The sequence below is a fragment of the Hydra viridissima genome, unplaced genomic scaffold (genome assembly GCF_058129835.1).
Source record: "Hydra viridissima isolate aposymbiotic clone 2 unplaced genomic scaffold, HvirCarnegie_v1 scaffold_7, whole genome shotgun sequence".
In the NCBI taxonomy this organism is placed as follows: domain Eukaryota; kingdom Metazoa; phylum Cnidaria; class Hydrozoa; order Anthoathecata; family Hydridae; genus Hydra; species Hydra viridissima.
The window spans coordinates 17570953-17593473 of record NW_028324306.1 but is presented as its reverse complement, the minus strand read 5'-3'; the positions used below and the strand labels follow the sequence as shown (position 1 = coordinate 17593473).

At 29.0% G+C, this 22521-nt stretch overlaps 1 protein-coding gene and 1 long non-coding RNA gene across 3 annotated transcripts; both read left to right on the top strand.

The window, feature by feature from the left end:
• Positions 1 to 11173: 11173 nt before the first annotated feature.
• LOC149886430 (uncharacterized) lies at positions 11174 to 12332 on the top strand. Of its 2 annotated transcripts, XR_016454098.1 has the most exons (4): positions 11174 to 11316; positions 11537 to 11556; positions 11659 to 11778; positions 12193 to 12332. It is a non-coding gene; the product is annotated as an uncharacterized LOC149886430 (long non-coding RNA). The 2 variants fall into 2 exon arrangements; XR_016454097.1 differs by having other exon boundaries at positions 11537 to 11778.
• A 4198-nt stretch (positions 12333 to 16530) lies between these two features.
• Positions 16531 to 17409, top strand: LOC145190672 (uncharacterized). The gene has a single exon (XM_080067553.2). The coding sequence runs from the start codon at positions 16531 to 16533 to the stop codon at positions 17407 to 17409; it is 879 nt and encodes a 292-aa protein (XP_079923679.2).
• Positions 17410 to 22521: the final 5112 nt, after the last annotated feature.

Below are 22521 nucleotides of genomic sequence, written 5' to 3'. Positions count from 1 at the left end.
GTTCGCTCGACTTCCATTTCAAAAAAATAACAAAATAACAGTTTTAGGTACACTTAAATTCACTTTGAAAGATGGGCGCTGTTAAATTGCCTAAAACTACTGAGCGTATTCTCGGTAAAAAAGTACAACTTTCGGGTTCAATTGCTCACTTCGAGGTGGGAGTTGAGTTCTAAGAACGATTTATTTTGTTTACCTGGTCATCTAAGTATTTAATGTTTACCTGGTCATCTAAGTATTTAATGAGTGTCATTACAACCGATGATTTGAAGATGAGTTTTATATCTTTTGCAACCATAGATTATGAAAAAGGACCACCGTGCGTTGGTATAATTAAGTATTTGTTTAATTTGTGAAAGTGAAAAGTTCTCTATAATTAAAAGATGTTTTTTTTTTCTTAGTTTCACCAGCAGCTGCACGACGTCGTTTTTCTCAGGATTATCGGATGTTTTTGAATGGAAATTCTTTTTAACGTCATCATCAAAGGTCCAGAAATTATCATATAGTACAAGAAGAACAGTAAGACTTTTCTGGTACTTGTTTTCCTTTCAAATTTTACAAGCATTTATTAGCTTTACGTTTCTCAGCTAACTCACCATGGGGTGAACTGCGAGAAGGCGTAATTCCAAGTTGCTCAAAAGATATAAATGTTAACTTAAAATTTCTATTACTTTTCTTGTTTGATAACTCAAGATGCATATACAATAAATGAGTTTGTAAATTTAATCAAAAGGAACCTAGCAACAGCCAGATTCTGTTTTTTCAAATTTATATTGAACTAAATGTTCCACAAACCATCACGAAAAATTATCCAATGCATTATAATCTTTAAGATAAGTCAAGAAACTACCTTCTTATTAACTTAGAACACTTCGTAATCAATATTTTCTGTTGCAATTTTTAATACAACTCTGTGCGATAAAATTACTCCGTACAGCTCTGTAATTTAGTTAATCTGGTTTGTTGATCGGAGATGAAACAATATATATTTAAATTTACTAATTGAGGAGATGTAGTAAGGCATGCAACTTTTTGTTTAAAGTTTGATATATATTCATTATAATTAAAATAGAAAAACGTAATGCTAAATTATTCAAAAACATTAAAACAACAATTTTTTTCAAAAATTCGGGATTAAGCAGCATAATTCTAATGTCGTGTTATGTTGAGGAAAGAAGTGTGATAGATGGTTTATTGGAGGTTTAAAGATTTATGGGTTTTAGTGTGAAATGGAAAGAATAAGGTGGTTGGGGATTAGGCTGAGGGTCTGGGAAATATTTGATAAGAAAAGGCAACAGTTAGTTTTTTAATTTTAGGATGGTGTTTTCTGCTCAGTGTATTCTATTATACAATAACTGAATATAAAGTTTTATTAATGTTTAGTTGTAGTTTTTTTTTAGATTTATTTTATTCGTTAGGTTAGTTAAATTGTAAATCTTTTTTTACTTTCCATGCAGTGTCTAACACAATGTTTTAATTAATTACTCTATTACTCTTCTTTTTATTCGAGTATCTTTATTTCTTTTTCTTTATTAAAAACGAACAAACATCCGCTTACTTTTCTTAAATCAATTTATATCCTCACTTTCTTTTCATCAAAATTTCCTCTTCTTTTCTTTTTCGTTCACCTCACATCAAAACATTTTATTTATCCAAAAAACCTTTAACCACAAAAGCTCTCTGTCTATAAACTGATTTCCTAAAAACTTTATGTTCCTAGCTTTTTTTTTTGAGCTTTGAGTATATGGCAGCATAAAGCGTATAGAAACAGTATCGTTCTTTAGTCAAAACAAGATGTCCAATCAAAAAATAGTGGGTTTAAGTTAAGACAATTGTATTTTTTCTTTGTATAAGAGCGCTTTTAAACTCGCTTGAGAAAATATGGCAATTAAGATCTGATCAGATCAGGGGAAAGGTCTTTTACCGTTTATTTTTTGAAAGTTCCATTTTTTAAAAATTTAAGTAATCCGAGGAGTAAGCTATACAACAATTACTGTTACGTATAAAGTAAAAACGCAACGAAAGTATAAAGCCATCAATAAAGGGTCTTAACTTACTTATTGTTGACTATTTATTATAGACGGCTTGAATACAGCGCCTCTAAAATCATATATAAAAACAGAACTTGGATTGGATATGGAAATAATGGAGCAAAATTCAGTTGTTGTCTTTTTTTTTTTGAGCTTCTGTTCGGAAATGTCTCAAAAGAAACATTTAAAATACAGCTTAGCAGTTACTTTTACAAACAAGTAGCTGCTATAATTAATCAAGTGCTCCTGTCGTGATGAAGCAGTTTATGTTACATATATAAAAGAGCAAACATTATTTTGAGAAGCAAGATTAGATTTAAACTTAGATTTTCACAGATCAACAGATATATAGCAAAAACAATCACTTTCTCAGTTTTTTGTTCTTCTCGCTGTTTGGTTTATCATTTGCTTTTTAAATCCATCGTCAAACCGTCGTTTAAAACTAATTCAAGTTTATTGTAATCAGTAATAATTTAGAAAACAACTCGAAGCAGGACATTTGATTGCACAGAAAAACCTTTGTCTAATTGGACTAAGGCTTTTGTTAGCCGAAACGGCACCTTTACTATATATATGTAAAAAAAGGAATAAAAAAAACTACAAAAAAACAAAACAATGTGATAGCGATGCGTCCAACAATCTTAGCAAATGTTTGGCTAATATTGCAAATTTGGAAATTATCATACATTTACTAAAATATAAATAAAATTCAACTCATTCTTATCGTAGCTTGAATTTAAATGGATACAGTTTTTATTAAAAAACGCGTACCAATTTAACATGAAAGGACGTAAGACTTTATAAACGTATTTCAATAGCTTTAAAATTAAATTTTATTATGCATTTTCAATACAGAATAAATTTTGTCGGACTAAATGGGATAGCAGCTTAACCAAAGCTATTACTTTACTTAAATAATTGAACAGTACATACCCATGGATCAATTGAGTGTACTTTTAGTTCATCACAAAAATCTAACAATATAAAATCACCATTTATTTATCTTAAAATAACAATTAGCCTATTGTTGCTGAGGTAAACTAAATAAATATCTCTACAGAGAAATTTTTTATTAGCTTGCCACTCAACTGGTGCAACTGATAAAAATATTTGAAAGAAACAAACTTAAAGAAAAATATAATTAGGGAGTTCCATAAAAACGCTCTAATTTGTCATTTTGTTATTATTGTTTAATTGCATTATGTAGTAGTAATAACAATGACAAACCAATGCTTTTAGTCTGTCGTATAATAAAATAATTATAAAATAAAACGTCAAAAACATAAGTGAAAATCAATTTTCACTTGTTGCCCTCAAGTTACAATATATAAACATTAGTTTTTCACCACTTTCTGGTGATAATCTGTTTCTACTTGGTTCATAAATGTTGCCAACTGTACTAAAAAAGTTTTCACTTTCACCAGAAGAAAGTGGTGCTGAAAGAAACCTTTGGGCTATTTTCTTTAAATTTTTTTAAAGAGTTTCCACAATTTCCCCACCATAAAGGAAGTCTTTCTTTTTTCATGACATGAGGGAGTTTTAAATACTTTTCAATCTCTATGTTGTTTATTTACATTTCATCTTTTAAACTTTTTGTTGTCTTTAGTATATGAAATATTAGAATCACTTTCATTTATAGTTGTCAGTTCGGAAACTAACCGAAAACTTTAAACTTTGGATAAGCCGGTTTCACAAATCATTTATTTGTGTCACTACGGGTTCTTCACTATCAGAATCAGAAGATTTAAGTCCTAAATTATATTGTGGTATTTCTTGTATCTGCTCATATAGACAATTTTTTATTTCATTATCATCTTCCTTTTGATAAATTAATTTATATTAAGAGTCACAAAAAGTGGAAAGACATAAATACTTATCATGTAAAAATGTACTCTGTCTTTTGTCTATCAAGTCTTTTACTGCTGCTATCGGTGAATGGTGAAAATGTGTTGCCAAATGTCTGCAAAAAGTTAAAACTTCTTTCACAGATTGTTGTGACAAAATTGAGTCATGTATGCATAACTGTATTGTATGTATAAAACATGGCATTGACTTAAAACCACTGTTTCTAATACCAGTTACCATTTTGGCAGCATAATATTGTAAAACTGTGTGTGACTTTCTGGAAAATACATAACTCTGAGTCCTGCTCTGTGTCGGAAAAATTCATTACTCAGCCTGTGTGCTGTCATACTTATGAAGGTAACATTTGAACTATTTGTCGTTCAAATATTAATTGTAAGGGAGATATGGCAGCAGATACATTACTCTTGATTGAATTAAACAGACTATCATATATTTGTGGAACAATATTTTCACCTACATAACTCCTACTGGGTATTTGGTAATTAAGGCACATCTCATCAATTAATTTTCTAAAACCAAGATCTACAATTGTATATGGTTGAATATCTCCCACCTCTGGAAAGTATTGCTTTGCATAGTAGGCAGATACAAAAACGAATGTCTTTCTTAGAAACTTCAAAATATTTCCACAAAGTAATTTTAGAAGACTTTTTTTCAGAAGACATTTTTTATAGCTCTACAAGATTAAAATCTTAAAGTATGACCAATATTTTACATATTATTTTGTTTTATCCTATACGTTTTTTGTTATACTTTTATTTATATTAACTAACTTTTATAATTGTATCTTAAAACTCAGAAAAAAAAAAAAAATATTTTTTTTAAACAAAAAAAAAATCGTTAACATTTATATTTACACTAAAAATAAAATTGTTAACATTTATTTTCTTTACAACACAAACGATAATCTAACAAAAATAAACTTTATAATTTTCCAAATAAAATTTATAAGCCCTTATTAATTTTTTGACAAACATGTTAAATGTTTAATTATAATTTTTTTGAAACTGTTTTATTTAAAAATAGCAATAGTTTTGTTGCCGAACCATTTGATAAAACATTTTTTTTCTTTTTAATTAGTGTTTTATTCCACATTTTCTATAATTTAACTGTGATTTGAAGGATAAATAAATAAAAATTTTAAAATTGTAATTGATAAAAGATGTTTACAACACCAAGAAAATGATCTAAAGTATTAACTTTACTTCAATATTCTAATAAATCTCAACGGGACATAGCCACATATTCAGTAAATCAATCTACAGTTAACCAGGATAAGAAGCATTATATTACAACAAGCGGATTATCACTATTAAGACAAGAAAAATGTGGTCGAAAACGAAAGACAGCAGAGAGAGATGACCTTATCAATAATGGAGAGTATTAAAAATCGAAAATAGACAAGTGACCAACTTATGAATGATTTAGCTACTCGTGACATCCATGTCTGCTCGAATACAGTGCTAAGGAGCTTAATAGCTGTAAAAAGGTTTGTTAGAAAACCTCTTAAAAAATCATTATTTACAGATGTTATGAAGAAGAAGCGTCTCTTGTGGGCAAAGGAATACAAAAAGTGGACTTCACAATCAAGACTGGTAAAACAAATCTTATTTGTTAAAAATACAGCTCTTTTGTTTTATTTACGTAATCATACTATTTTTAAAAATTGAAGCTATTAAATTAAAGAAACTTGGTGATAGTTAACTTGTTTATTTATTGATTGCAGATTTTATATTTTTAGATGAATCATATTTTGAAGTGCAAGGCCAGCGTTCACATTTTGTTCGTCGTTCTGGTGGTGGACCAATATAACCAAGACATATTGAACATTATGCCAAGCATCCAGAAAAGAAGATGTTTTAGGGTTGTTTCTCTGCTTTTGGACTAGGAATACTCTACCCAGTTACTGGCATGATGAACTTCGGCACTGAGATTCTGCAATCACATTTAGTTCCAGAGATGTTAAAAGTGTTCCCAAATGGAAAAGGAATGTTACAGCAGGATTTAGCCACATGCCATACGTCCAAAAAAAGTCAAGAAATTCATCCCAAAAAATAATGTTAATAAGCTTCAAAATACAGAAATCCAAAGCACTTGGAAAAAGTTATTAGATTACATGCCAAACCATGTGCAGAAAGTCATGACAGCACTAGGAGGGCACGCAAAAAATTAGTATTAGAGTTTTTTTTTTTTTATCAGAGTAATAAAACTTAAGTTATCCTGGATTTTTATTGTTTTTGATATTTATGCAATTAATTTGCACAAGACTGTACTTTAATTGATAAAATTTAATAAATATATACAGTCATGAAAGTAGTTTTTAAAAAAATTAGCTTTTTTAGGTAACTGTAGCTTCTGAAACAGTGTTTGGCTTTGAAATAATATATGGTTTTACCTGAGCAAGAGCAAAAATTAGAGCGATAATGCGTCTTTTTAATAGAAAGAAGGACCTATATTCATTTTAGCATTCATTTTAGTAATTCTTAGTGCCTTTAACAGAATAAAGTACGGTAAAATGAGTTAAATTTTTGTTTGTTAAATTTTATAACCTTGATACCGTATCGCATAGCATTTACAAAACCTGGTACCAAAACATGTTGTGTGAAGCAGGGCTTACGGACCACGCCGAATTTTCTAAAAAATTCATTATTATTGACATTCAACATGGTGACAAAATTTGTTTCTTTTTATACCATCTCTATGGAGCACTCTTACACATTTTAAATTTTGCTCCGCCCTTCTCCTTTCAGTAAATATTTTCAAAAATTAAGGTCTATTGTTGCAAACGTTGCTTTTATTTTGATAGATTTTTTTATGCCCACCCTTATGTGTGTACCTAATGACAAAAAAATTCTTGAGGCCGACCTTTTTAATAAAAGTTGAAAGTTACGAAATGTTCAGTTGAGCATAGTGTTTTCACAGTTGCTGCATCTTTATACCATAACTGATTTGATCTACGAGACTTTAGAAGTTATCAATATATTTTAAAAAATTAAGCATATTTGTACACCAATCAGGATAGTTTTAGATTCAATCTCTTCACCTCTTATTTGATATTGATAGTATAAAAGAGATACATTAAACCACTTTTGGTACAAGTAGCATTATCAGCATAAGCATAATCATTACTATTAGCTTTTGTTAATCTTCGTTTTAGTATCTATATTAAATAAAACGACAAGGAGCAAACTTATATGTAACTATGGATATATTTCATATAGCAAATAATTAAAGAGATACAAACAAAGATCTGTTAAACAGAAAATCTGCCAGGTTAATATAATTTTAAATCTTTTCTTAGCACAGCTCGGAGATTTGAAGCCTTTTATGAACTGTATACAACATAGATGATTATTTAATCAAATTAAAGCTTTGTTAATAAAGGTTGTGATAACATTTCATAGCGATTTATTTTTATCAATAAAAACTTTTCAAACTCTTCCTACGAAAGTCTCAAAATTGTCTCATAATGAAGTAACGATTGGAAATTATTTAATTTGGGATTGCATTATTTGCCGGTATATAGGCATAATTTAAAAAGCCGTTTCAATTTACAACTTTGCTTGTGATTAATAGTTAAAAAGTTAATTACATGCTATTCAGATAAAATACAATATTATTTTTGCTATCAGGTGATAAAAGTTTGTTACATAAAATTTTAAAACGAACTATTTGAAAAATCATTCAAAATTCTAGCATATATAAGTAATATAAAGGAAAATCAATATCAAAGTTATTTAGATATTTGTACCAATTTAACTACAAATTTCAATAGAGTAAATCTCTTTGTTTAAGAAATTTCTAGTTCATGCATTTAAACTGATACACCTGAAATGAAAGTTATTTTACATTCAAAATCTAATAATGAACAATGTCAAAAACCTTTTCAATACAAATAAAATCCATGGCAAAACATTAATTTTAATCAACATTTGACAGAAGTTTAAATAATGAAAGTTTTGATGAAATTAATTTTGGAATAAATATACTTGACAATGAATCAGAAAATAGTGAAATTGTTTCAGGAAATTTCTTACTTGTCAAGCTAAGTGAAAAGAAATACTCTGAGACATTATGTGGCAGAAGTTGTTGGTTTAGTTTACAAAGTTAAGTATCTTAAGAAATCAGGGGACAATAAATTTATATGAGAAGATGACAATATTTATGATGTAGAACTTGAAGATATCATAATGAAAGTTCCACTACCAAGTGCTGGTCATGGATCATCTAGACATCAGTATCTTATGTTTGATGTTGATCTGACATCTTTTACTGTACAGTAATGTTATTTAATATAATGTATTTTAATTTCGTATTTTTCATTGTCTGCATTAAAAGATTTCCTCTAAAAAGCATTATGGTCACATCTAAAAGAATCTGACAACAAAAAATAGTTTTGGTTGGGTTTTAAGAGGTTTCTAAGTTAAAAGCCTATTTAGGGGATATTAATCTACGTAGGGCCAGATTTTTTGTATGATCATATCAATTACTTCCTATTGATACCGACATAATTACTTAAAATATAAAACTCCGCCATGTAAGAGGGTTTTAAAATCGGTAACCTTAGGTACAACGAGTTCATTTCTAATTGTACCTAGGCCACCAGCTAGTAAAGCAAGTTATAGAAATATATTTTTACTCTTAAACTATCTAAAAGATAGTAACAACTTTATTAAAAACATTTTGTACAACTCAATCACATTTGAAGTTTTCAATCTTAACCCTAACCGTCCCATGTAAATAGCATCCAACTGAAAAAATGTGAGTAAATCAAAATAGTACTAGTAGTTGATATCATTTTTTTTTTTATTTACTACAAAAAAACAAATGAAACAAAATCATTAGGATTAATACCAAAGATGTTACTTTAAAACCTGGCCCTAAGTACAAGGACAATGAATGGCCCTTTGTACAAGACAAGATACAAAACTAGATCTATCAAAAAATCCAAACCAAGCGAGACTTATGTAATGCTGCAATTAGTAGTTATTGTTAAAAACAAAACTTTTTACTTGAATAACAAAAATACGTTTAACTTGTAATATGACAAGAAAAAAATTTTTACTTAAAACCATTAAAAAATGTTTTCTGGTTATAACTTGCTGCGGCAACGTCTTTAATTGCTTACAAAATGGTTATATAAGCTTTTATTTACATGCGGTCGGCCAGAAAACTCTTTATAACAAATAGCAAAGCTGTAATATTTCATTATTACTTGTTAGAAGTCCAAATTATTCATGATTACTTATTAAAAACATTATGGTCAAAGGAACAACATACCTCGGTCAAAGGTACAACGTACGTATTGTACCAGTGACCAATTGAGTACTTTTTTAAAAACGCTCTTTTTGGTTGAATGAGAAAAAAGTCAAAAGTATAATTTTTGCGCAAAATATAAGAGAATAACATAAACTTTGAATGGTATAAATTGATTTAATGGTCAAGAAAAAAAACTCCCGGAAACATAAAGTGGTCAGAGGTACAACAGGTTCCCTTATACGTATCAATACACAGAATTTAAACCTATGAAATCTATCTCGCCATAATCAATCTAAAGGACAGTTTACTCCTACAGAGGATACATTTAATGCTGCAGAGGATACATCTGAGGTTTTAACAATAAGTTGTAGACTGAATCAGTTCAAGTTGTGATCAAAATGCCATTTTACATGATTGCAGATTACTTTTCGATAATAAAGTTAGGAAGTTAAATTACATATTAACCGCATTACATTCAAAGTTGAAACTTAGAATATTTTGGGTGCAAAGGAAATAAGTATAAAAATATTTGGCAAAAATAATGTAACAGAAATGGAAAGTATATAAATTTTGCAAAGGAAAAGTATAGACACATGCATAAATTTAGCAGGTTGTAAATAAAAAAGATAATAACATTAAAGTAGATGTTCAGATTTGAAATGATTTTTGCTGTTTATTTGAGGAAAATATAGTTACTTGAGCGTATACAAACATCGTTTTAAGATCTAAACTAGTTTTTAATTAGGCGGTTCCACTTCTGTTATAGAAGGAAATTGAAAATAGTGAGTCAGATTATGGTGTTAAAACTACATCTCTGATGTTTGCAGTATAATTTCCTTCTTCAGATTCTCTTGTGAAAAAATACAAGACATCAGTTTTAGGCAGTAGGGATTTTGATAGTTCCAAGTTCAAGATAGATAGGTTTTGACATAATTAAATACAATAAACAATACAGTGTTAGATTACTCTTTAATGAAGTTCACCTTCCTATTTATGATTTATGTATAAATCGATTTAAAGGGATACAGAAGAAAAAAAGTAAAGATGAGGGGCTTCTTTGATCAAGCAACAAAATTTTAGACGATTAATTTTTACAAAGAGTGATTGAGCCAGTAGTCAAAGAGGCTAAAGCTCTAAGCCATATACACTTGTTATACACCGATCCACTTACAATAAAATTATAAGCAAGATAACAATTGTTTTTAACGCAATTAGTTAACCTGATGGTCCATCATTAAACAGATACTACTTTATATAGACTTTTTTGATTGTTACTCGGGATTACAGCATCTTTATTCCTCCTTTCAGCAGCACTGGTCACACATGCACAGCAACAAACAGTAAAATTTTTTGATGAATGCATGAACTCATTTCACGTAGACAATCTTAACACAAGAGCTGATTGTATAAACAAAGTTCATCAGTTTTATCAGAAATTCAAATGCAACTTCTCTAAGATTAACGTTTCAATTTCCAAAAGTTATAATCCAATTATCAAGAACTAGAGAATTTAGAAAGCAAACAAAACTTTTAGCCTCATAGCACTACGAAAGTGTTAAGTTAAGGAAAAAGAAAGTGACGTCGCAACATTCAACTATTGAAACTTTTAAAATAATATCAAGAGTACCCCATAAAGCGAGAGGCTTAATTCAAAGCTATCATCTTCAATCCACTCGTTGTAATAAATCTGGTCAAAGTACGGTGAAAAATCTTTATCAAGAAATAGATATGATCTAAATAAGATGGAAAACTTAGCTCAAGTCTAATATTTCATAGCGTTGCATGCCATTGTAGATAATTTCCCTTTCTCACAAAATATCTCATATGTTGATGTATTTGTCATTATTATTTTGAGGTTCTGGACATTTTGCAAAGGCTTAGCAACGCTAATCTTAATGTTTATCTCTCTGTAATATACTCTCTTCTATAATATAATTACTACAGAAATGCTTAACGTTTAACGTCGTTTCGTCATTAGTTACTTGGCTTTGAATTAGTTACTAGGCTTTGAAAGAGCGCGTGCTTCAAATGCACGCGGCCATTGGAGAAAGATCTTTTGAGCGAGTTAAAACTATTTTCCTTTTGGAATTTAATTATTAGTTTAGATATATTACATAAAGAATCATATTAAGATAATCATCGTTAAGATCATATTATAATTGAAGTAAGTATATGAAATAGTTATATATACATTTTTATTAGATAAAGTAGAAAGGATTTAAATTTTTATTAGATAAAGTAGAAAGGGTTTAAATTTTTATTAGATAAAGTAGAAAGGACTTTAATTTTCATTAGATAAAGTAGAAAGGATTTTAATTTTTTAAATCGTTTATATTTTGTTTGTTTTAGTTTTTTTTTTAGCAGTTTTATTTTTATTATTTTAGTTATCAGAAGGAAAATAGGGGTATGGATGTTATTTAAAGTTATACTAATGCTGTTTCCATAAAATTGTTATTTTTACTTTGAAATTTCTGTGATGCTATTAACTATTTTTGTTCTTTTTTAGAAAATTTAGAAAAAAAAAATTAAAATTTTGTACCAACACTGACAACGCATGTCACATGTTATTGTATGTAAAGGTTAAATGTTGTTATGAAGATTACAGTTCTTATGAGAAAAAAAAAAGGTAAAGAGAATTGTTTGTAAATATATATTTTGTATCTTTTTAAATTTTCTTGCGTCATTTTTAGAATTTTTGTTTGCACACTTTTATTGTTTGCATATATGCTTTTTTGATATGTATGTGTGTGTGGTAATAAGTCCTTTATAGTTGTTTTATCAATGTGTTTTTATAATAATGTAAAGCGTTTTTTTGCTGTTTGTGTATGTGTTAATATGTGTACATAATTGTTTTAAAAATGTGTTTAAATATGTATATAAGGTATTTATTTATTTTAGTATATATTTAACCTTATATACATATTTAAACACATTTATTGTGCTTACAGTTTGTACATATGTTTATATTAAGTTCTTTCCGTGTTTTTAAAGTGCTGTGACTTGGTAAACATCTACCTGAAAATCAATTATTGTATTTTAGAGAAGGAGCAGAACAAATGGCTTAAGATCGTGCAGCTCAACGTGATACACACCTAACGGCATAATTTAAGTTAAATACTGAAAATGAAAGAGCACATTGCAATTCTTATGTAGACATTCCTTATCACTTTATATTTGATGATAAACTTCCATTGTAAATGAAAGTTTAGACAAAGGGGTGGTAATAAGGTGATAATAAGAATGTATAACGTTAATCCAACTGGAGAATTGTTTTTTCTTAGACTGTTACTTTTGCAAGCAAAAGGAGCAACATCTTGGGAGGATGTGCATACTGTTAATGGTACGGTCTGTTGCAAGATGACACTGAAAGGCAGAATACTCTTTCTGAGGCGGTTTTAACACGTATGCCAAAGAAAATTAGACAGTTGTTTTCAATTATTTTGACCTTTTGTGAACCTGACAATCCTTTACATCTCTGGAATACATACAATTTTTTTATGATGGAAGGTTTTATTCACCACTCAGTCCCACTTCTAATAGCTGAACAAGCTACTCTTCATCAAATTGAAAAGATTATTAATCAAATGTGTTATATAAAACCATATTTGTTTATAGTTGTATATATGTTTAAATTATGTTGTTTCCATGTTTTCAAAGTGGTGTGATTTGGCATTATGTTGAGCAAGATTGATAACCTTGCCAGCCAAGCGATGTACTTATAGCAGAGTTGTGACTTGGCAGCATTTAGTGCCAGGCGGAGTTACTGCTTTGGAGCTAGGTTGTGTTGTCTAGCCTTTTTTAATTATTCTCAAAAAAATATATAATAATGTCTGTTAATGTTTAGCGTAATGTGTATGAGAGTATGCAACCTTGATCTTTAAATCTAGGGTGTTTTCATGTCCTAAATTTGAAGTAATTGAATAACTAATATTGAACATAAAAACAAATATACTTTTATGTATTTATATGTTTACTAAAAAGATAAATATAGTTAACTTTAAATTGGTTTTCTAATTTTGCCTTTCATATTTTAATTTGGTTTGTTATCTTCACTGGATATTAGGATCAAGGATGTAAATATTCTATTGTTATGTGCTATTGTTGTGATGTTTTGTGTTGGTATTCATTTTTTAACAATAGACACCTTCATGTTGGTGACTATTGTAAAAAATGAATAATAGGTTGTTTCATTATTGGTACTTACTGCTTTTATTTATTTACTGAAAACCAAGACAACATTAAGCTAAAAACGCAATTTATATCTTAAATTGGTTTATATATATATATATATATATATATATATATATATATATATATATATATATATATATATATATATATATATATATATAGTATTGTTAATCCTTTTGTACTTCGAAACAGATTTTATTGTTACATTTTCAATAACGCAGTGGCTACGGTACCGGCTGCTGGATCTTTAGCTCTGGCAGCTAGAGTACCGGCTGGTCTGGGTTCTAGCTAATGACGATGACGTAACTTTTTGTTGGTTTACTTAACATCCGCAATTAGAAACTGGTAGTTCTACGAAACCGCCTGGTATTATTTATTTTGATGAAAATGGATATTGGAAATCTGTTTAATTGTTTAAATAATCCTTAATAAATATAATAAAAATTTTAATTTATACTTTTATACGTTTTTTACTTATTAAAACTGATATATTATATTCAGGGGCGTCGCCTTGGAGGGGTAAGAGGGGGGGGGGGGAGTCTCCCCCTCCCAGAATCTAAAAAAGAGGAAAGTTGGGAATTTCCTTGCCGAGAGTTGGGACAGTTGGGAAATCGGTGATAAAATCAAAAAATATTTTCTAGTTAAATAAAATTAAAATGCTTGCAAAAATCCATCAAAGATCTAATTCTTTTTTGACTTGGACAAATAAACTTTACGTTTATTAAACGACTAATGGCTGTTTTCCACAAGACGAAATAAATTGTGGAGTCATAAAGAAGAGCCCTTTTGATTTCCACGTTGTTTTTTTTTTCGCGCTACTTTTTTTTTGTTATCAACAATAAATATGGCAGCTGAAAGTTTATGCTGTATGTTTGACTAAAAGCAGTTATTCTTTTTTTTTTCATACTCTCTACATTGAAACGTGAATATTTATTTCCATGAATTGATTTCAACATTTGTCTTATTTAATGTTTATAAAAGTTATCACACTTATTAAGATTGATAACTTTTATAAACATTAAATCAGTTAAAAGTTACGGTAAATTATAGTATCTGCATTTGTTTTCCAGCACTAACTATGAAAAGCAAAAGATATAAATTACAATGTTGCGTATGCAAAGCAGTATTTAATAACGACTATAAAACCAGTCATGAAAGATCCGTTCATGGTGGTAGAAAGGTTCATATACAAACAGTGGGAGCCCCAGAGAATCCTTTTCTAGCCTCCTTAGCTTCAAAAAAAACGAAAAATGGTACCTCAGAATGCTGGTGATGATGTCGAAGTGGATGATGAGACAAAGTAGTGAACATACAAAGTTAGACTTGATAATAATTGAAAAATCAACTTCAACATGTAGTATATCCATAGAAGAAGAATCAACATCTTCTGATAAAAAATTTGAAGAGGATGCAAGTTCAAAAATTCAAGATAATGATGCAAAAGGGAAAAACTCGGGTTATGTTGTAGTCCAGGAACAAGCAGAGAAACTTACAAAACTAAATTCTAAATCAGATCATTTAAACCAGTTTCCTGACCGAGATGAAAAGGATGACATGAATATTATTAACTTGGATACTTCTGAAGTAAGCAGTGAAACAACAAGTTGGACTTTGCTCATGGGGAATTTGGGTGTTTTTATAGATAATCTTAAAGATTGTAATGACATTTATAAAAAATATTTTAAAGAAGAATTAGTAAATGAAAAATTCGCTGCGATTGAAATTGTAAATGCAACAAGTTCTGTGGTGAAAATGTCAAAAAATTTTTTGAAAATGGGAAATGCTTTTATAAGAAAACTCGATATCTAAGCTCAAGGTATTATAATTGACAAATCAGATTCATCAGCATTGATAAGCCATGACCCAGGATTACGTCCACATACAATTACGGATAATCGTATTTAATCCAGTTAGGACCACACCAACCAAAACTTGCTAGTTTCCTAAGTGATGGTAAAAATAGATTTAAACCCCAGTGGTACAAAGAGTTTGAACATTTAGAATACAGTACCCAGAAGGATGCCACATTTTGTTTTGTCTGCCGGCTTTTCCCTAAGGTATTTGGAAAGAAGGGAAAAACTGAAGATGCTTGGATAAATATTGGGGTAAGATCTTGGTTCAAGATGAAAAGCTATGGGAAAGACAAACTTGGAAAGCTTCAGGCACACTTTACCTCTCAAGCACATAAAGTTGCATTAAGTGAATATTGTCACTTTCTTATGAGAAAAGGTCATATAGATCACCTTATTGATAAATCCAATAGACTTGCTCTTATAGAAGAGCAAAAAATAGAGGTACAGAATAGAAAAACTGTTGAAATTCTTATTGATACATGCAAGACTTTAGGAAGTCAAGGGCTAGCGTTTAGGGAATCCGACAGTGCTAATTAAGGTAACTTTGTTGCAGTAGTGAATCTTATCTCTCGCCACAATCCCACACTAAAAGCTTGGATTGAAGATAGAGCCCTTCGTCCATATAGAGTTACATACACAAGTCCATCGTCTCAAAATGAAATGATTAGTTTAATTGCAACTGAATTAAAGGGAAAGATCATAGAAGAAATTAATAGCTCCAATTTTTTTTCCGTAATGGCCGACACTACTCCCGATATGTCACATAAGGACATAATGAGTATAGTTGTGAGAACAGCCAGTGAAAACGGTGAGATTCGGGAAAGGCTTTTGAAATCCGTTGAATGCACTGATAAGACTGGAAAAAGGATGGCTGAGCTATTTTATCTTCTTTACATAAAGAAGGCATTGACACATCAAAGATGGCTTTTCAGTCGTATGATTACGCGAGTTCAATGTCTGGACAATTTAAAGGAGTACAAAAGTATATAACAGAAGAAGTTGGCCATAATGTACCCTACATACCTTGTCAAGACCACAGAACAAACACTGCTCTTGAACATGCATGCAATGTTAATACTTTAACACGAGAATTGTTTTATGTCCTCGAACAGTTGCATGTTTTCTTCACATCAAGCACAAAAAGATTTAGTCATTTAAAAGAAAAACTGGAAGACATTGACAGTGCACTACAGCTTGTAAACCTGTCTAGAACTAGATGGACCGCACGAGCAAAATCTGTTAAGGCTTTAAATCAGTGTTTAGAGAAGGTTATTGATCTTCTTCAGAGCATCTAAAATAATAAGATTTTTGATACTAACACAAGAACTAAGGCAATGGGACTTCTGAAAAAAGTAACAACTTTTGATTTCATTGTTACTCTTTTCTTCATGAAGAATGTCATTGAGAAGATAAAAATATTAACAGAAATCTTAGAAAGTTCAAACTTCAATGTTATCGACAGTATAAATGTAATTGAAAGTACTGCCAAGAACATACAAAATATCAGTAACGATACAGATGCTATGAATAATTTGATTGAAAATGCAGTAATATTTTCTAGGAAATTACACATTGATGCAGAAAATGATTACAAACGACACCATAGATTAATAGCAATGGAGATGAAAGCTTTTTACCGGAAAGAATTCAAAGAGGTCATAGACTCACTAGCCATGGGTTTAACAGAAAATTCGGCAGCATTAAAGGAAATATTTGCCCCTATCACCAAAATTTTTAACTTTCCTTTAAATAAGGATAATTTGAGTATTGAAAACTTAACAAAAGCAAACAAACTTTTTCCTCCTGGATACAAGGATCATATTCCAGACGTTCATGTGCTGAAAAGCCAGATGGAAATTTTGATAGATATCTGTTTAAAAGAAGGTCATGAAGATTTTAAGTCATCAAGAACACCAGCTAAGACGCTGCAAGACATTTTGTACCATGTTGTGAAGTTAAAGGATATACTGAAACAAGCCCATAAACTATGCATTTTTGTAATCACAGCTGCTTATGGTGTAGCATCAAATGAGCGTTCATTCAGTCAACTCAAGATTGTAAAATCACATCTGAGAACAACAATGAGTGACGAGAGATTGGATAGCCTCATGCTACTAAAGTGCGAAAAAGAACTTTGTAAAGGAGTTAACCCCGAACATCTTGTTAAACAATGGGTTCAATTGAAGAAACGTCATATTAAAATCAAACAGTAGACAAAAAATGATAGTGATGATAAAATATTGTGCGTATAAGTTTTGAAATAAAATAATATTTTCCATATTCCTTTGTACTAATTCATTTCCGTAAAATTTTAAACTGCTATATATGCTCCCAAAATGGTTTGTAAAGTTTATTGGATTTGTAAATTGTAACATTTTTTTAGACTGATACAGTTTCACTATGAATGGGTAAAACCTTTAGACGTTTTTTGAATTGAATATTTTGTATAAATGTAAAGGAAGCTATGTTTTGTTAAAAGAAGTTAATAAATACTGATAATTGGCAATTCATGAGAGTGAGTGCAATGTAGTATAACAATCAGTAGATTTTGTAAATAGGACAGAAATTGATTTTTTGAATTCTTGAATTATAAAAAACAGTTGTGAAAACTATGTTAAGCAGTTGGGAAAAATAAGGTCTCTCCCCCCCCCCCCCTGGAATTTTCTCACGCAACGCCACTGATTATATTTTAGTTATTTGTTAAACTTTACTTGGAATTTTTACTTGTTAAGGTGGTTCACCTATAAAAAAAAGGCACAAAATTCAAAAAAAATCGTTTTTTCTATGTTGGATGATTTTTGTACAAAATTTATTCAGCTTTCTTATTGTGAAAAAAAAAATTTAAAATATATTTTAGTTTTTTTGTTATTAAACAAAATCTTGTACTATGTATTTTTAAAACGCATAGCAACGCACATAGCAACATACTGGCAACCAAAAAATTATTTATATCATCCTATCCTTAACTCATTTACATTATATTTTTTGAAATATGAATGTTATGTATACTTTGCTTTGTTTGTTATGCAAATTATGAACACTTTTAGTCATGCTTTCAAATAACAAAAGCACATTTTTTAAGATTAAAAATAAGGCTTTCAGCTGTTCTTTGAGTTGCTTTGAGTTTCATATCAGCTTAATATATATTTGTTATACAAACGTTTCATGCTAGGAATATGGAGATCGTGAAACTTTCTAACAAACAGAACTTTGTGCGTTTAAAAAAGAAAAGGTTTCATGGAAATCAATTCACAAAAGCAAAAAAGCAGAATGTTGTGTCTGTTCAACACGAGGTAGCCTCTTCAAGTGGAAGAAAATTAGTTGGAAAAAAATATCAATGCAATGACACAAACAAAAGTATTAATAGCAATGAAAATTATTTATGTATTGTAAACTTTTGGAATTTAAAGAATCTAGTATCACTTCTAAAATGCCCTGAGTGTAACAGTACAATAACGTTAACAGATAACCTAACATCTCGAAAGGGTTTTTGTCATTTATTCAAAATTAGTGGTACTTGTTGTGATTGGAATGAGTCTTCATACACATCAGTGAAGTGTTCAACGACAGATAAGTCTCAAGGAAAAACTGTGTTTGAAGCAAACCTAGGTGCTGTTGTTGCTTTTCGTGAGATAGGAAAAGGTTTCAGTGGAATGGAGAAATTTACAAAATGCATGAATATGTTTAGTATGACAAACAATTCATTTAATTACTTACAAAAAAAAGTTGCAAAGCAATATAAAAATGTAGCCATTGTATCCATGAAAAATGCAACTTGTAAGGAAATAGACTTTAATAATGAACCAATAAGAAGATGTATTAAAATTGATGGTGCTTGGCAAAAAAGAGGATATGTTTCATTAAATGTTTTCATGGTCTGGAATCATTGCAGACAAATGTGTTGATGTAGAAGTACTTTCTAAGTTTTGTTGGGGATGTAAAATGTGGGAGAGTTGTAAAGGTTCTTTGAAATATAAAACTTGGAAACTACCTCATAGTTGTTCAATCAATCATTTAAAATCTTCTTGTTCTATGGAAATTGCTGGTGCGATAAACATTTTCAAATCTCATCAACCTGTTAAAGAGTGTAGGAAAACTTTAAGAACAATAAAAAAAGGGTATCTTGATATTGAAAACCAAAAGGAACAACTGGGATATGAAGCTGGGGATTTTTGATGCGTTTGTTCAACTTGTAATTGTCTAAAACTATAAAAATAATTTTAAAACTTGATTTACTTAATTTTTAGTTTTTACAATTTTTCAGTAGTTCAAAACATTGTAATTTTATTTAAACACCTACTTTTGACTTGAAATTTTCACAGTTTGTTCATTATAGTTAAGAGATTCATCTATGCCATGGATTTATAATCCTGATAATGGGAAATATTATTTTTATGCAATGTAACACGCAATAATGTTGATATTTAGTGCAATATTTAAAAAAAATAATAATATCACAGGAGCATGTATTTTTAAAAACCATGGCACAAATGAGAGATAAGGTAGTTTAGAACCAGTATGTAAATTTTTGGCACTATCTGATGTAAACATTTTTAGTTGTCCTGTGATGAAATTTTCATTTTTTTACACAAAAGTGTACAAAAAAGTATGGATAATCAAGGCAAATTACTTTCAACTTTTTTTTTTCAATTCTTCAATATTTATTTTATTATATAAAAAAAAAAAAATCATGGTAGAGCTTATTTTTATCAAAAAAAATTTTTTATAGGTGAACCACCTTAAGTTTTACTTATTAAACGTTACTTGTTATACTTTTCTTGTTGTACTTTACTTGTTAAACTTTACTTGTTAAACTTTACTATTTTTATAATTTAATAATTTTTGGCAACTTTAGCGGTTTTCAAAGCTATAATATATGTGTTAATTTATGGCTCGGTAACAATAACTTATTTTCATCGGAAGTTGGTCAATTTGCTATCATGATTATATGTATTACATTTTATATATATATATGTATTTACTTATGCGTTCTTTTTTCTATTTTTTACTTAAATTTAAATAGCTGGGAAAAAAAAATTTTTTGAAATTGTGCAGGCTAACTTTAAAAATGACCATCCAGCCAGCGCTTTTTCAGGCGCTGGCATTAAAGTTCAAATGAAAAAGACTGCCCACCCCTCTTTGTATGAAGCACCAAAGAGTACGTGTTTATTGTCAAATCAAATTCACTCCTATTTCTATAAAATCACATCAATCTTTCTGTTAATTTGCAAATAATAAATTTTTGTACATATAATCTTGTAATATAATAATTAGAAATATCAAACAAACAAAATCAACAAAAACAGCAACTTAGCAATTATATTGAAAATTATACTGCTGGTTTTAACGTTTAATAAGTAAAATTTAACAAGTATAATATTCCAAGTAAAGTTTAACAAATAACTAAAATATAATATATCAGTTTTAATAAGTTAAGAACGTATAAAAATATAAATTAAAATTTTTTTAAAATATTTATTAAGGATTGTTAAAACAATTTCCAATATCCATTTTCATCAAAATAAATAATACCAGGCGGTTTCGTAGAACTACCAGTCCACTGATCTCAAAATATAACTGGATAGCGTTTACGAAAATATTTTGTGAAGCCAGTTTTGGCCTCCCAAGATGGCGGCGGAATTAAGGAATGGTGATATGAAAATTAAGAAACTGATGATAATCAAGTTTCATATCTTAAGCTCAAATATTGATAAATATATAATTTCCTAAAAAAAATCTAGTTTTTTTGTTTAACATAAGATTTTTTTCATAAAAATAGCGGAATATTACATATTTACATAAATTTCAAATATAAATATTTTTTTATTTAACAAAACATATTCTTACAATAAGTTGCTCTATATTAACTTTCTGTTTTTCGTTTTTTAGAATAAATATGATAAAATAAAAATTCTCAGTAAAACTTAGTACAAATTTTAATTTTAATTTGCTTAAATTTAGTTTGTTTAATAAAAGTAAAGAAAAAGTATTTGTTTGCTTGTGCAGAAATCTCAAGTTTCAAATTGTTAGCATTCGTTATATAATTTATGTACCTTTTAGTTCTTAACTGCCCAATGCTGTGTGCTAGAAGGTTAATAACACAACAGCATGGTAGGCAGCTGGTTTTATTTTTAAGATAAAATGTTTTTTAGTCATTAGTTCATCAGATAGGCACTAAAAAGTTATAAATGCTGCATGAACTATTAGCTGAGCACTGTGATTACACACAACTCAGAGGTTCCTTCTAGAGTTATTATATATATATATATATATATATATATATATATATATATATATATATATATATATATATATATATATATATATATATATATATATCATATCATATCATAAAAGTATTTTTAATTGGTTTTTCAAAAGGATAAGTTTTGTTAATTGCTTCCTAAGCTTTTTTCCAGTTATTTTGGCAGTTTGTTTTTTACCCAGGTGATAAAGATATATTTTTGCATAGTTTTCTGAAATAAGTTTAATCAGTGCAAATAAATGGTTATCAGTTATAGCTGAGTCAAACATATGAGAAGTTTGTTCATTAAATATTTTTGAGTAATTAACTGATCTCAAAACAGCACTAGAAATGGCATTTTGAATTCCTATTTCATTTGGAAGGTTGCCATTTATTGAGGCAAGCAACCTTTGGAAACATCTTTCAGTTTCTTCGCATATGATAGCAACACTTTTAGTTGGTTTAATTAAACCTCCTCTGTCTTTGAATTTTAAAAAACTGGTTTGTTCGAAATGATTAGAAAGTACTAATGCATTCCAACATTTAATGCAGATGGTTTATTGTAAATTTACATATCATAAATTTTTTGATAAGATACATAATGTTGATAATGTTTGATAACATACAAAATATATGTTATCAAATCATTCCCTTAATGATTTGTTGTGAATAACAAGTTAAAAACAATTGACTCAATTATTGAGAGCTGAAATATTACAAAGAATAATATTTAAGTAAAATAACATATATTAAAAAATAATATTTTGTACTTAATATTTTTATTAAATACTATATCCATTAATTACATATATGTATTAAATAATCCTAGAAGGAACCCCTGAGTTGTGTGTACTCACAGCACTCAGCTAATAGTTCATACAGCATGTACATATCTGGTATCTTGCTACAAAAATTGAAAATATAAAGTTTGTCAAAATTGTAAGTAGACACCACTGCTGCTTACCATACAGTCATGTTATTAACCTTCTAGCACACTGCATTGGGTAACTAAGAACTAAAAGGTACATAGATTATGCATAAATATTATTTAATCGTAAATTGCACTTAAAGAGTATATCGA